Source organism: Battus philenor, unplaced genomic scaffold (assembly GCF_028537555.1).
Source record: "Battus philenor isolate CCGP_79_NKW_IND1 unplaced genomic scaffold, ilBatPhil1.0.hap1 SCAF_23, whole genome shotgun sequence".
Classification (NCBI taxonomy): domain Eukaryota; kingdom Metazoa; phylum Arthropoda; class Insecta; order Lepidoptera; family Papilionidae; genus Battus; species Battus philenor.
In genome coordinates this window covers 4,078,184-4,090,412 of record NW_027181686.1, presented here as the reverse complement: position 1 = coordinate 4,090,412, position 12,229 = coordinate 4,078,184, and the positions used below count along the sequence as shown (strand labels likewise).

The window sequence follows — 12,229 nt, the reverse complement described above, 5'->3', positions numbered from 1 at the left end:
GATTACTCCAAAGCTATATAAAAAATGCTATACAGTTCGGATAGTCGCACGGTTGCTGTGCGACTATCCGAACGGATACACAATAATAGATTATAAAAACAACAAAGTTGTCAGGCTGTTAATAAAAACCTGCTAATAACTTTCCCATACGCATATTTAAACGACAGGCGGTTATTAAATTACATTTTAACCTGTTGTGTAATGTATGTTTGTCTTCCAATTAACCAGTAACCGCTGAACCAATTTACATGGACACTGAGGATCCGGGCTTGCTAATAAGCAAGACGTTCCGACAGATGACGTTATACAATGTCGGCGCAAATACATTATACCATAAACAACTTTTTAGCTTTGTCTATGGTTAATCGTATGAATATTCTCTTACTTTAACTGAACTATAACGTACTTTATGAAAATAATAATAATCATTAAAACAATTAGTGAATCTCAAAAATAAAGGTAACACAAGTTTTGTATGTAATGGAATTTTTTTTTGAAAATATCGGTAAACCACAATCGTTATATGTACTTTGCAATATACGTATATATTGCAAAAATCCCGTAGAATATTTGTAATATTAGTTTAAGATATGTTTCATGCTAAAAATATAAGTAAATACAAAAACCAGCGAGCAGAGTAAAATAATCTAGATATATAATTTGTGCACATAAATATGTCGAAAGAATAATGACATTATTTTTTTCATAGACACATGATTTGCATGTTAACATTGTACCGGGTTAGTTATATATGTGTGAGTGTTTTTAAGGGGTAAATATATTTCATTTACTGTTAATTAATGTATGGTACACTCTATTCAAATGCTTTCAGAAATAATCAATAGCGTAATGATAATATAGTAACAAAACGAGAGAGAAAGACGTTGGGTCGCAATATTCGGTTTAATACTTATTGAAATTAATTACTGTTTGCTATTTTCCTTTCGGAATTTGCACTTCAGGACTTATTGGACATCACATATTCCAAATGAAAATATATATTAATGTAACATATTACAGAGTAAGAGAAAAATGTATAGTTCGTTTTAAAAACTTTAAAGCTTTTTGCCTTCAAGTGAACTATATATTCACCCCCTCATTATTTGTACCCGTGTTGCATTTATACCAATTTGCATAAGTTAATACAGATACCAGTAAGTAGAATAAAATATCCTAATATACAAATTTTTATAAGTAAACAACTGTGATTAACTTACCTAGTAAATAAGATTTGTAAAAAATAAGAGGACGAAAGAAAGAGGAATTGAGTAAAAGGGCATAAAAGAATAGAAATGTAACATGATAGACAGAAAAGAATGAAAGATAATAAGATGAATGACAGATGATCATGGAAATAAAAAACTTATGTGAATAATATATGTAAAAAAGGTCCCTGTCCTAAACCAGATAGGGGTACGAGAGGCCCCCAATAACGGGGGTCACAAAAAAAAAAAATACAAATTTATACATAAAAATGTTGAATTAATTAATTTATTATATTCAATTTTGAAGCTACTAAGTCTTTAGACTGCTTCGATTGGTTTTAAAGTAGAAACTCCGGCACTATCGTTCTATCAACTACTGCACCGTTCAAATCAAAAAACGGCAATGGTTTACTGATTGACTCTTGAAGTACAGTCCTTTGGCGTTAATAATGCAATGAACTATCATTGTCCGCCGGGCAAAATAGAACGTCAAGTTCACAGTGACCAAGGCAAACAATTTCCGAACACAATAGCTAAATAGAATGCTTTGATCGGTTACCAAATGTAGTTAGATTCGGTTTGCAGTATCCTTACAAATATAATTTAAAAAGAAAACCGTTATGTAAACTTCAAGTTAATAGATAAAGTTATTTATATCTAATCTGTTGAAATAAATAGTATAGCGGCCCACGTTCAGGTTCCTGAAGACTCCCGTAAGCCCGTATTACTGTTAAGAGGATTAGACCATAGTAGGTAGAGACATAGACCATTAAAAGACATCTAAACAAACCTGTAAAGAGTCATCTAATTAAGCTTTCAAAAATACATAAAGTGACCTACAAAAAGTTATTTAAATAGACCTCCTAAGAGATCTCCTTCGAGTTAAAATTTATTCCAAGAAAATATTTAAAGATACATTCATTTTACATAAGCTTTCAAATTACACAGTAAATTTCAAAAAATGTCTTAGTTTTTATACACATATAAAGTTTTTACTATATTAATTTATATTTGTAAACATTAAGACATAATACTACCTGTATATTATCTAAATTGTACTATGTACAATGATATAAATAAATCATTAGCGAATAAGAAAATTTATCAGAAAAAGTAAGTGATTTAAGGCCTTCATTATATTCACAGAATGTGCACAAAGCCCGCCTTGTGCAGTCCTTGTGACAACAATAGGTTTCTTTAAGATTAGGTAACCACTTTCCACAAACAAATTCTATGAACGTATTATGTGAGTTAAGACAATAATTTTTCATCTAAAAAAATAACTCGAGTAAAGAAATTGGCAAGTCTAAAAGAGAGTCTCATTGTTTCTTATTAAAACTTCTGTAACAAAAACAACAAACACTTTGTTTAAGAATTAAAAAAAGGTAAGAACCTTGTTCTTAGTAAATTAACATTGTGTTGTTTTTTAATCCGCATAAGCCTTAGTCTTTTTAAGGTTGCAAAGATTTTATTTTATTATTAACGACCAGTTAGGAGTAACAATACGTATGTTTAATTATATCAGCTTTACATATAACGGTACAGCCAACATAATTTATGTAACAAAACTTTTATTTAACTAACTAATGCTACCAACCTTGACAGCTATGTTGATTGATATCACTACCACATATAGAATGATTTTGAAGCTTCAAAGAGGCAAATGTATAGGTCATTTGTCAACAAAAGGCTTTAGAGGTTTTACAACTATATTAAATCATACTGGACACATAGGTGTTCACTCTTTATTTTTTAGGGATGCGACTGGCCCATAACTTATAGCAGTACATAGTGTACAGGGACAGATAGCAAACAGTAATTAATATGAATACGAGTTTTGTAAACAGTTTTTTTTACTATATTATTATTACGCTATTTATTATTATACCTGAAACCATGATTTTTGAACAGGGTAAAGTGTTGATTAATTTTAAGTAACAGTTTAGTTATAATATTCCGTATAATGTTGTAGTTTCCTGATTTCTCTAGTGAATTAGGCTAAGGAGACGTAATTATTAATAAATAAATTTAAAATTGCCGTAATACTGTCCGTGACTTTGTATTTGAAAATCCTTGGAGTTAACGTGATAAGGATAGAATTTTTGACCATCAAATAAGAGCACCGTTCTTTTCAAAAGTTATACGTTCCTTTTTTAGATACAATTAGTTTGTTTGACTCTATGCGTAATTTAATTAATAAATGTTTGGAATAGTACAAAGTTTGTTTTATGTATATATTAGTGATCAATATAGCCTTATTGGATACTTCCAAATTCCGCGGATTTTAGATAACAGAATTTAGCCTAAACCGGGTTTTCGCTTGAAAAATTCTAGAGCTTCCTTAGTAGTCCTGGATCGAGGGTTATCAAGTGACAGACCAAACTGAAATGCCTTCGTGGAGGCCCTTGAACCTAATCACTTCTTGGAACGCCTGATAAAGCGATCTTAGAGCTTAAAGCTCTCTCAAATCGGTAAACTAGTAGCATGTGGTGGCCTAAATCGAGGCTCGCCTCGGGGCCTTCCAGCTTAAAATGGGGTCTTAGTGATCTCTACACCCTACCGCCTCGATAGAGACAGCAATAAGTGTCTGGTCAAAAAAAAATCGCTCGAACCGCTCCATGCCACTTTTATACCGTATTAATTTAAAGTTATTAACTCCAAATACTTAGTTCTCTACTGAATCCAAGATGCTTCCAATAACACTTATAAAAACTATTTAACTAACGTATACTTGTCATGTTTGCTTTATATATACATAATGTAATTAAAGATATAACGTCGTTAATATATCTGATTCAAAAAGCTCCTTTTATAAGACATTAAAAATTCCGTGTATTAAATTTAAATTGTACTGCCTTTGTTTTTAATATTTGCATGTATATTTCGGTGTTGTTTATATACTTTAACGTATACAATATTAAATCCATCAAAACCGTATGTTTTTATCACAAACTTTCCTTTGAAAAATTAAAAATAATCTTTTAAATTAAACTTTTGTAATAAAACTGGAACCTACAAAAAAAATTAAACATATAATCGGTACATTTCTGTAACCTTGAATTTAGAAAAAGTTTTAACACGAATATTACCTTTACTATGTAACTATTATACTAATTACAGATGTAATAATAGAAAAACTATAAACAAAATAATTAAAATTATCAAGTTAGTATATAATGTTTAAACTTATAATCACTACCTTGGTATGTATCCTAAGAGTATTAGTTGGTAAATGTACTGAAATGTCAAGATAACTAAGTAACGTCTAGATATTCTGCAAGTTTAGGCCTAAGTTATCTTTTAGGCCTAACTGTAAATTATTATTTATCTTCTTTAATACGTGTAATTGTTTTTAAACTGTACAAAATGTAAAACAGCTATTTATTTAGTAAAAATATAACTTTCTCAGACATGTATGAGTGTTGCTACAAATTTGACTACGTTTTTTTAATAATATTGCATAAAAAAATAAACAGTTTAGTTTTATAATTGCCATAATACTTTTGTCCAGTTAATAGTTCTTTTATAAAGATGTAATCATGTGATGTAATAAAAATTGGTCGGTGGTAAATATTAAAAAAATTAAATAAATGAAAGTGCCCAGAACTCATGGATCTCTTGTTGGTTGTACCAGAAACGATAGAAGCAGTTAAAAAAACATACAAATAAATAATAAACATATGAAACAAATAAAGAAGCAACCAAAACAACCTCCATACGTCGGCATCGCATACACACACACAGTTCGGGCCACAACGTCAGGCAATAGATATCTTTAGTTTCGTGCAAACCGACACTGACTTTTACCAATGTGGTGCTGGTGGAAGGGGGCATGGGCCCCCCGTCCCGAGGCAAGGAAACCCGCCACTTCGGCACCTCTACACGGCACTGCACTTGACACACCGCGACGACCGCGCGGAGCAATTGCCCGACCGACGCGCGCGCTGTCCAAACGCGTACTAAACAAAGTGCTAAAGCTTTTTTGGTGTGACACAAACGCAGGAGCGACGGCTATATGCAGAGCCTGTTGGGGTGAGTGAGAAGGCTTCGGTAGCGGTTGAGGGCAGGCGTGGTCGAGGAGCGAGCCACTAGCGAACGAGGGGAGGCGCCACCGGTGTATGCTCTGCGAGCTTTTTTTGTGCGTAGTGCGCGGTAGTGGGATTTCATTTTGTGGGACACGTGCGGCGTTCGCAGTAAATTTAAATTGCCTCGCCGGTAGATCGGGCAGCGGGTAGCGGGTAGCCGAACGTAATTATAGAGCCCGGATTTTTCGGTTGCGTCTCTAGCCGCGGCGGGGCGATGTTTTGACCGGGGGCGTGTGGACCGTGTGAGCCGCCGCCTTCGCCTTTTTCTTACTCCTTTATTCGAAACGACGACGCCGTCGCTATCCGACATCTCTCATCGCCAACATCACGCATCCATGGCTCTTGTTACGTACTCAGCAAAAATAATAACGTCGATAATCGATATTTCATTCGTCTCTATTTAATTATACGTATTCTTTTCCGAACCACTACGATTGTAATACACATTTTCATAATCTATTTATAATAAATGAAAGCTCATTTCTTGCTATTTGATAGTATATATATATACATACATATATATATGTGTGTGTATATGTATGTGTATATATATGTATCGGTGTATAATGCTTAGCGTAATATAGAAGTGTATACGCAAATTTTGTATTTAAAAAAATTGCATGTTAATCATATTAATACGAGTAACCAGAAAGACGTGCGAGCACCTCTAATCCGTATTTCTTCAGGGTATATTACTACAGCTACTTCAAAACGTCTGTTCCGAAAGTTGCAAATTCAGCAAAGATTAACAGCGATTATATACGTAGCTTTTACGTGGCAAATTTATAGCTAAATTATGTTAATAGAGTTTCTAATTTTTTTCAGATAAATAATTTGGTGTGTATATTATAAAAATAATAATGTGCAATTATGTAGCAAATTAGGTCAGAATGTAAGACGTACGGTACCTACATTTTGTGATTAACATGTATATGATATTCGTTACGAATAATAATCAAAAGTTATTAATGTAATGCGTAAGAAGGATATTTATATTGATCACTACCTGTTCTCCGTCCGCGCCTCGTGAGCCGAACTGCTTTTTGGTGTAATAACATAAAATCCATTATTGGTTATTTTTAACTTGCCTAAAAACAATTCAGGCTAATTTTATATCTGTAAGAACTGCAGTATGTAAATAAACTTTTTTAAGGAACACCCACTCGACCTTTCGAGTGGAATTTAGCTATGTTTTTAGCTGACCTCTATTTGGCAGAGGAAAATTCCTCCCAAAATTCAACTTATAGTTTTAGAGATATCGTGTTAATTCAGTACAAAGGGAAAAATCTCTTATACAAGATTATTGGTTATAGGCGCAAAAGCTTTAAATGTTTTAATGTAAACTTTAACACATATAACCTATAAAGCTTTATATAGTGATCACTCTTAAATGTATTCAATTAATTATTTTTTTCTATTTGCATGCAACTGTAAATTATCTATCTAAACAACTTTCTTGCAGTAAAAAGTTTGTAGGAAAAAATAATAAACAATAATTAATTTTGAAATATTGTAATCCGAATTTTGATAACTATTTTCATACTATATTATCCCTATATTATTTATCATTTCTAAAGTTATGGACAATTGGAAAGGATACCCAACATTAATTGTCAAATAGGCTATAAATTCGCCCCTTCAAAGCTTTTATACTTATAATCAATCAACCTCTATGTCTTGTCTAAATCTGTCCCTACTTTTGGGAAAGACTTCTTGACTGAACTTACCACACGAACGAAATTCGGATTAATGAAACTTCGTTAACACTTGGTACACCTTCTCGATTATAAATAAAGCATTTTAAAATACAATTACTTTACTTATAAATTTTTCGTATAAAAACTGCTTTGTAACTCTAAACATTATAGAAACTAAGATCGTAAAAAAAATATGCTTTGTTCATCAAGAATTAACAGACGGCAGTTTCTACGCAATATCTTAGTTATATTTTTGCAAACACCGGATATTGGTTCGACAACGACGTGTGCCTGTTTCTTAGTGAACTAAATGACTTATCACTGTTTATATAGAAATATTAACAACAGTATTGAGTAACGAAACTCTGAAGTATGTTTTGTTTGCAATACTTTTTTAAAAATATGCTTCAATATGTTAACAATTTAAAACTAATACCAAAAAAAAATAGCTAAATAGGGTAAAAACTTTAAAGCTTTTTGATGTATAAAGACCTATATTTTCACCCTTTAAAACTTTTACACCTATAACCAACCACCCTGTATAATAAGTAAAGACAAAAAAATTAGAACAAATTGCGAAAATTACCAAAGTAGAGTCGTTTTCTAACAAATGTATGTCTTTATAACACATGTATGAATGTATGTCTTTTTTCAGCTTCAACAGGTAAGATAGCAGACTGCGTATAGATATTATAAAGACATAGATCTTTCATTTTTTTTTTACTTTGTCTAAGTTCGAGGGTTCTCCCATAAATCTCGACTAGATAATACATCGGGTTAGAAGGCCACCAAGCTAGTGGCTGGAAATTCCATGGAAAGATTGTGCACATGGACCCCAAAACAGCAACCCAGATATAATTGTCACTCAATATGAGTTTTGCATTTCTATTCATCGTCAGTGCTTAGTCCAACATGATTAACATAAATTATTAGGTGCCTCAGCTCAAAATGCACGAAATAATTTAAAAAGAGCAAGAAAACTGAAACATGCAATTAAAGGTGGATTAACTATAGTTTAATTGTTCAGTCAAAAGAACACGTTGACGCAGTTCAAAATGGTGGTTCGTTAATAACAGCACCACTTGACAAATCTATGAACGACGCCATGTAGGTGGTAGCATCATTAGCCAGACTATTATCGACGGCGTCACATCTTTCGAGAAATAATAGGGGGAAGGTCACAACCTTCTGAATTGAGAAAAGCCTCGTACAAATGAAAAGGATGAAGTTGTACACTGATATCGAGAAAAATAGAGTGCGGAGCAGAAACAATAACGTACAAACGTACAAAAAATATTGTCAGTTATTCGTGATTAACTTATTACAATAATTGATAGAAAAATATATTTAACATTTATTAAAGTTTAATAATTGACAATAAACACTATACTTAATATGTATGGCAAATACCATCCATGACGACGTGGTCCGCTGTTTTAAATCTATAGGTCAAGAATTGTGTTTGTTTCAAGCGTAAGTCGATAACCACAAGGATCGCTAATAATGCTCTCACGACATCATGATTATTTAAACTGTAGGACGTGAACCTCGACTAGATAGTACGCTTGGTTAGGGCGCCACCAAGCTAGTGGATCGTTTAGCCAGACATTCCATGGAGAGACTCGGATTCCAACTCGGATATAATTTTCGCTCAATGAGTTTTCTATTTCTATTTGATGGTGGCCCAGAGAGCCAATCTCCAGTGCTTAGACCATAATGATTTAAAAAAATCATTAGGTGCCTCGGCGCATCTTATCTGTAAAAATTCACTGAAAAATCTAAAAAGAGTGTGGCGTTCATTAGAACGCACCCAAGTTTATTATCTATGAACACTGTTTTTGCATGCCCCTTCTTACTCTCGATACATCTCGCCCTCTCTCTGTCGAGCCGCGCTACCGAGCGGACGTGTCGCTTCAACCGCTGTTCAACAAAGAAAATACTTGTAACTCAGATTTAGATTTCTCGTTCTGTGATATTATATTATAAGTTTAACCATCCGGCCAGTGTTTTTCTTTACATCGAATTATCTATTACGGAACGGGGGGGCTGTATTAACGACCACCCCTTAAGAGTAAGAAAAATAAAGCATGCAATTATAGATCCTTTACAATTAATGAACTGTGAGTTATGTAAGATTGTATCCCAGAAATCGAACCCGCGAACTAGGATTGCAAGTCTCAGTCCTCTACCGCTTTGACTACCTCGACATTCATTTAAAGTATATTAAACAGAAATCACTTATTGTGATAACTAAAAACGGCATTATAATATTCCATCTTTTCCATTTTATTCTATTCTGCACTTGCCTTTTCAAAATGTTAAAAATCTGGTATGAAAAATTGGTGCAAAATCTGCAGAAAAATTGAAATTCAGCAGTTATGTACGTTATAAGAAAACAGTTTTTTTTATAATATAAATTGGAATAGATTCAAAAAAGAAGATTTTCCAGATGAGAATGACTATATTGCAAAAACGTGCATCACCTACAATCAATTTAATGCATAGATTTCCGATTTGGACATTTTAATGGCTTTAGAAGTGCTCTCGAATAAAGAATGTTTAAACATTTTAGAAAATTAAAATATATATTTTAATTATTATACCATTTTAATGAAAGCATGAAATTCTCCATTGCCTTACATGATCTTGTTTGAAATTAATTTAACATTGATTGTTTATGTCATACTCTATTATTATTAAGTTTTTTATATATTTATTTACTAACCTTATAGGCTAATATAATTATAGCTAAGGCTTTGGTCTCCTGAAATAGACAAGCATATTTAAACCTGTACAATTATACGAAACTTATATTAATGTATTTTATTATCATCATTTATGTTGGCGTGCTAATTTCATTATTTTAATACGTGGCGATAATTTATAACTGATTACATCGCAGTTTATTATTATTGTTCTTGACACTTCGAATACTTTGCGGAATCGATGGTGGTTCTGCACTGCTGAATTGTCTACATGTTATAATTATTCCCATTACTAACCCGGTCTACGATCTTTTTAAGTTAAAAACCTGTCGCAAGTTAAAGTTTACAACTTAACAATATATAGGTAACTAACGTATATAGTAACAATAGTAGTATAGGACTTCAAGTAGTAATAACAAGTGACCAAATTCAGGTTTGGCGTCCTCTGGTGCCTTTAAGTTGAAATATTAAACGAGTATTATAGACGAGCACAAGGCGAGATACCGTAGAGAGGGTCCTTGACCTTGGTCATTCCATGGAGAGTCTGTCTAAGTGATCCAAGAGCTTTGCAGTCTCCCAATCCGACGAAACTGTAGTATGTAGAGGCTAGAGTCAAGATTAGTCAGGAAGCCCTTAAGTTCTGTTTAAGAGGTTTTAGTTTAAGCGCCATCCCTTCGAACCCCCAGAATGTGCGAATGCTTCTCGGGTAACAGTGTAAGTCAGGTCATAAAACTCAGGATATAAAACTACATAAGCAAATTTATTAAATTTAACAAGCCCTAGATCGTCGTGAAAAAATATTTGATTCCAATCAAGAAAAGCGAGACTTTTAAAATTTTAAAACACATATTTCAAATGAGAATATTGCTAGGTACTTCCGTCGAGATAGGAACTCTTGATATAAATAAAAACCTCAAGATACCGTGACTTCATATTATAGCGTCATATACCTATTTTGACTCTTCTTGAATCTTATACCTAGGAGTAAATTTTGACACGCGCTTTAAATATCTTGCGAAGTTTAAATATTATATTATGAACCGAAAGATAGTCATGCACGCACTGCAACGGCATTGTGTGCAAACGCAAACAACTTCATGCCAATCGTTTTTATTAACTTTTGTATTATGAAATAAAGATGGCGCTATTACCACTTACTTTTTTATTCACTATTAGTACTTAAAATACTATCCAGCGACGTTAATAATAAAAATAGGTGGTAAAGTGACAAATACTCTAAATATTGTCGATATTTGGGCAATAGTGCTTTTATTTTGATGATCCTTTCATGTTTTAATCTAATTTATCAATAATGCTGCTTTGAAAACAACAGAAATATTATAATATTGACTGTGGAAGTTTTTGCTTTTATTAATTAAATATAAGGCTTCTTTTAACATAAAATTCTTTTCAAAATATGAAATTTTTAATTCAAATTTTAGCGATAAAAGTCATCAAGAGATGGCACTTTCAGCCATTTTCAGTTTCTTTTAGTCAATTTCATTTCATCCCAATCTTTACGTTTACTTTAGGTCCACAATATAAATAAAAAAATAATTTTATAATGTTAATAAAAATAATAAACGATTTCCATATTTTTTTTCATATATACTTTCTCTTTATTAAAAATTAAAGGTCAATAATTTATTGTAATATAGATAAGATACGTAAGAGATGCTTTTTCGATTATTATGATAAAACGAAATTTACTTTTTTGAAAAAAAACACCATAATTTTAAAAATATGTTTATTTATCAAGCTTAATTAATACAAAAATATTGTTGGTACAAGGCAACGCCTAACTCTGAATAGATATTTGGAAAGATCACAGCATATGTATATGTTGAAACTACTATTTAGAGTCGCTATTTTATACAAACAGCGTATGTATTTATTATAAGACATATCACAATTTTTAGCAGAAAAATATATTGCATAACGGAATAAATATCTATTTACTAAAATAAATACAAAGATTTGTGTTCGTTATACTAATCCGTACTTCCTTGTCTTTGTGCAATTTCTCTATAGTGACCTTAACAGCTTTTTATCTTATAACAAAAACCATACACTTAAATTTATACTTGACAAACTCCATCATTTCATTTACAATAAAATTATGCTTTTACAATATTTGACGCATATTCAATTGTTAAAAAATCTCAAGCATTTATAATGTATACTTAATATTAGGGACTCAAGAGTTGCAATAAGAAATCACCAAACTATATTCACTGAACAGAGTTACTACAAAAAATATAATTTAATACCCCGACAGCCGGTAAACTCGGAGTGGGTGGGAGCCCTGTTAAGTGGATTAAAACCATCGGATGCAGTCGGCGTCTATCGGCCGACATGATGATGACGATGAAAAATGCATTTACACGCATCAGACGTTTTTGAGTAAACGCATCTTTACAAGGTGCGGACGTCTACTTTTTCGTTGTTGATTGGTTATCTTTACTCAGCAACTTTAGTTGCTTTGAACTATTTTCTATTTAAATTCTAATTTCTAGTTAAATTGAGACAGCAGTTTT

General features: G+C 32.2%; 1 protein-coding gene across 3 annotated transcripts in view; it reads right to left on the bottom strand.

Moving 5' to 3' along the window:
* Lim1 (LIM homeobox 1) overlaps positions 1-5,083 on the bottom strand; it is an 81,552-nt gene extending 76,469 nt beyond the window's left edge. For all 3 annotated transcript variants that reach the window (XM_068767511.1, XM_068767512.1, XM_068767513.1), the window contains exon 1: positions 4,917-5,083. In XM_068767511.1, the coding sequence (XP_068623612.1) occupies positions 4,917-4,932 (16 nt within the window). In that variant the 5' untranslated portion in view covers positions 4,933-5,083. The remainder of the gene's footprint in view (positions 1-4,916) is intronic.
* Positions 5,084-12,229: the final 7,146 nt, after the last annotated feature.